This window comes from Etheostoma cragini, chromosome 8, assembly GCF_013103735.1.
Source record: "Etheostoma cragini isolate CJK2018 chromosome 8, CSU_Ecrag_1.0, whole genome shotgun sequence".
Taxonomy (NCBI): Eukaryota; Metazoa; Chordata; class Actinopteri; order Perciformes; family Percidae; genus Etheostoma; species Etheostoma cragini.
Genome location: NC_048414.1, coordinates 17,155,998 through 17,156,582, shown reverse-complemented (window position 1 = coordinate 17,156,582; position 585 = coordinate 17,155,998). Strand labels below are relative to the sequence as shown.

General features: G+C 42.1%; 1 protein-coding gene across 1 annotated transcript in view; it reads left to right on the top strand.

Moving 5' to 3' along the window:
- The window catches only part of lonp2 (lon peptidase 2, peroxisomal), a 20,015-nt gene that overhangs the window by 2,545 nt on the left and 16,885 nt on the right, over positions 1-585 (top strand). The window contains exon 3 of the mRNA XM_034878051.1: positions 442-555. Coding sequence (XP_034733942.1) covers positions 442-555 — 114 coding nt within the window. The remainder of the gene's footprint in view (positions 1-441; positions 556-585) is intronic.

Genomic DNA, 585 nt, shown 5'->3' with positions numbered 1-585 from the left:
CCCCCCCCCCCCCAAAAAAAAACTTTATGTTTATGTGTAATTTTACTTACCAAAACACTTTTTTGTACTCCTGAAGCCTAACAAATGTTTGGAATGCATCTTTTTCCTCATAACAGCTGTTTATTATTTTTCATTTTTTAATTTATTTTTTAAAATATCTCCATTATTTACATCATGTTTGCCGTCTGTCTTCTTCATTTCTTGTTTTGTTTGTTGGAGCATTGCTAGATTTCTTTCGAGTTTTAGGCTAGAACATCTGTTGCTGGCTGTTGCAAGCTGCCTGTCCCCAGAACACACTGTAAAAAAACACGGTCTCCGTAGACAGCCCAGGGTCTACAAACGGCAACAAAAACAAAATGTGCCCACCTGCACCACAAAGCATACAAAAACAGTGTTCCAGACGGTGTGTATGTGCCTCTTCTAATTGGGAAATCATTACAGGTGCAGCAATTGGATAAACTGGAGCAGTACACAACCCCAGCAACAGAGGGTGTCCCAGCAGAAGAAGGAGAGCTGGGCGAGCTGTCCCACAAGTTCTACCAAGCTGCTGTACAGGTGTGTGTGTGTGTGTGTGTGTGTGTGGGT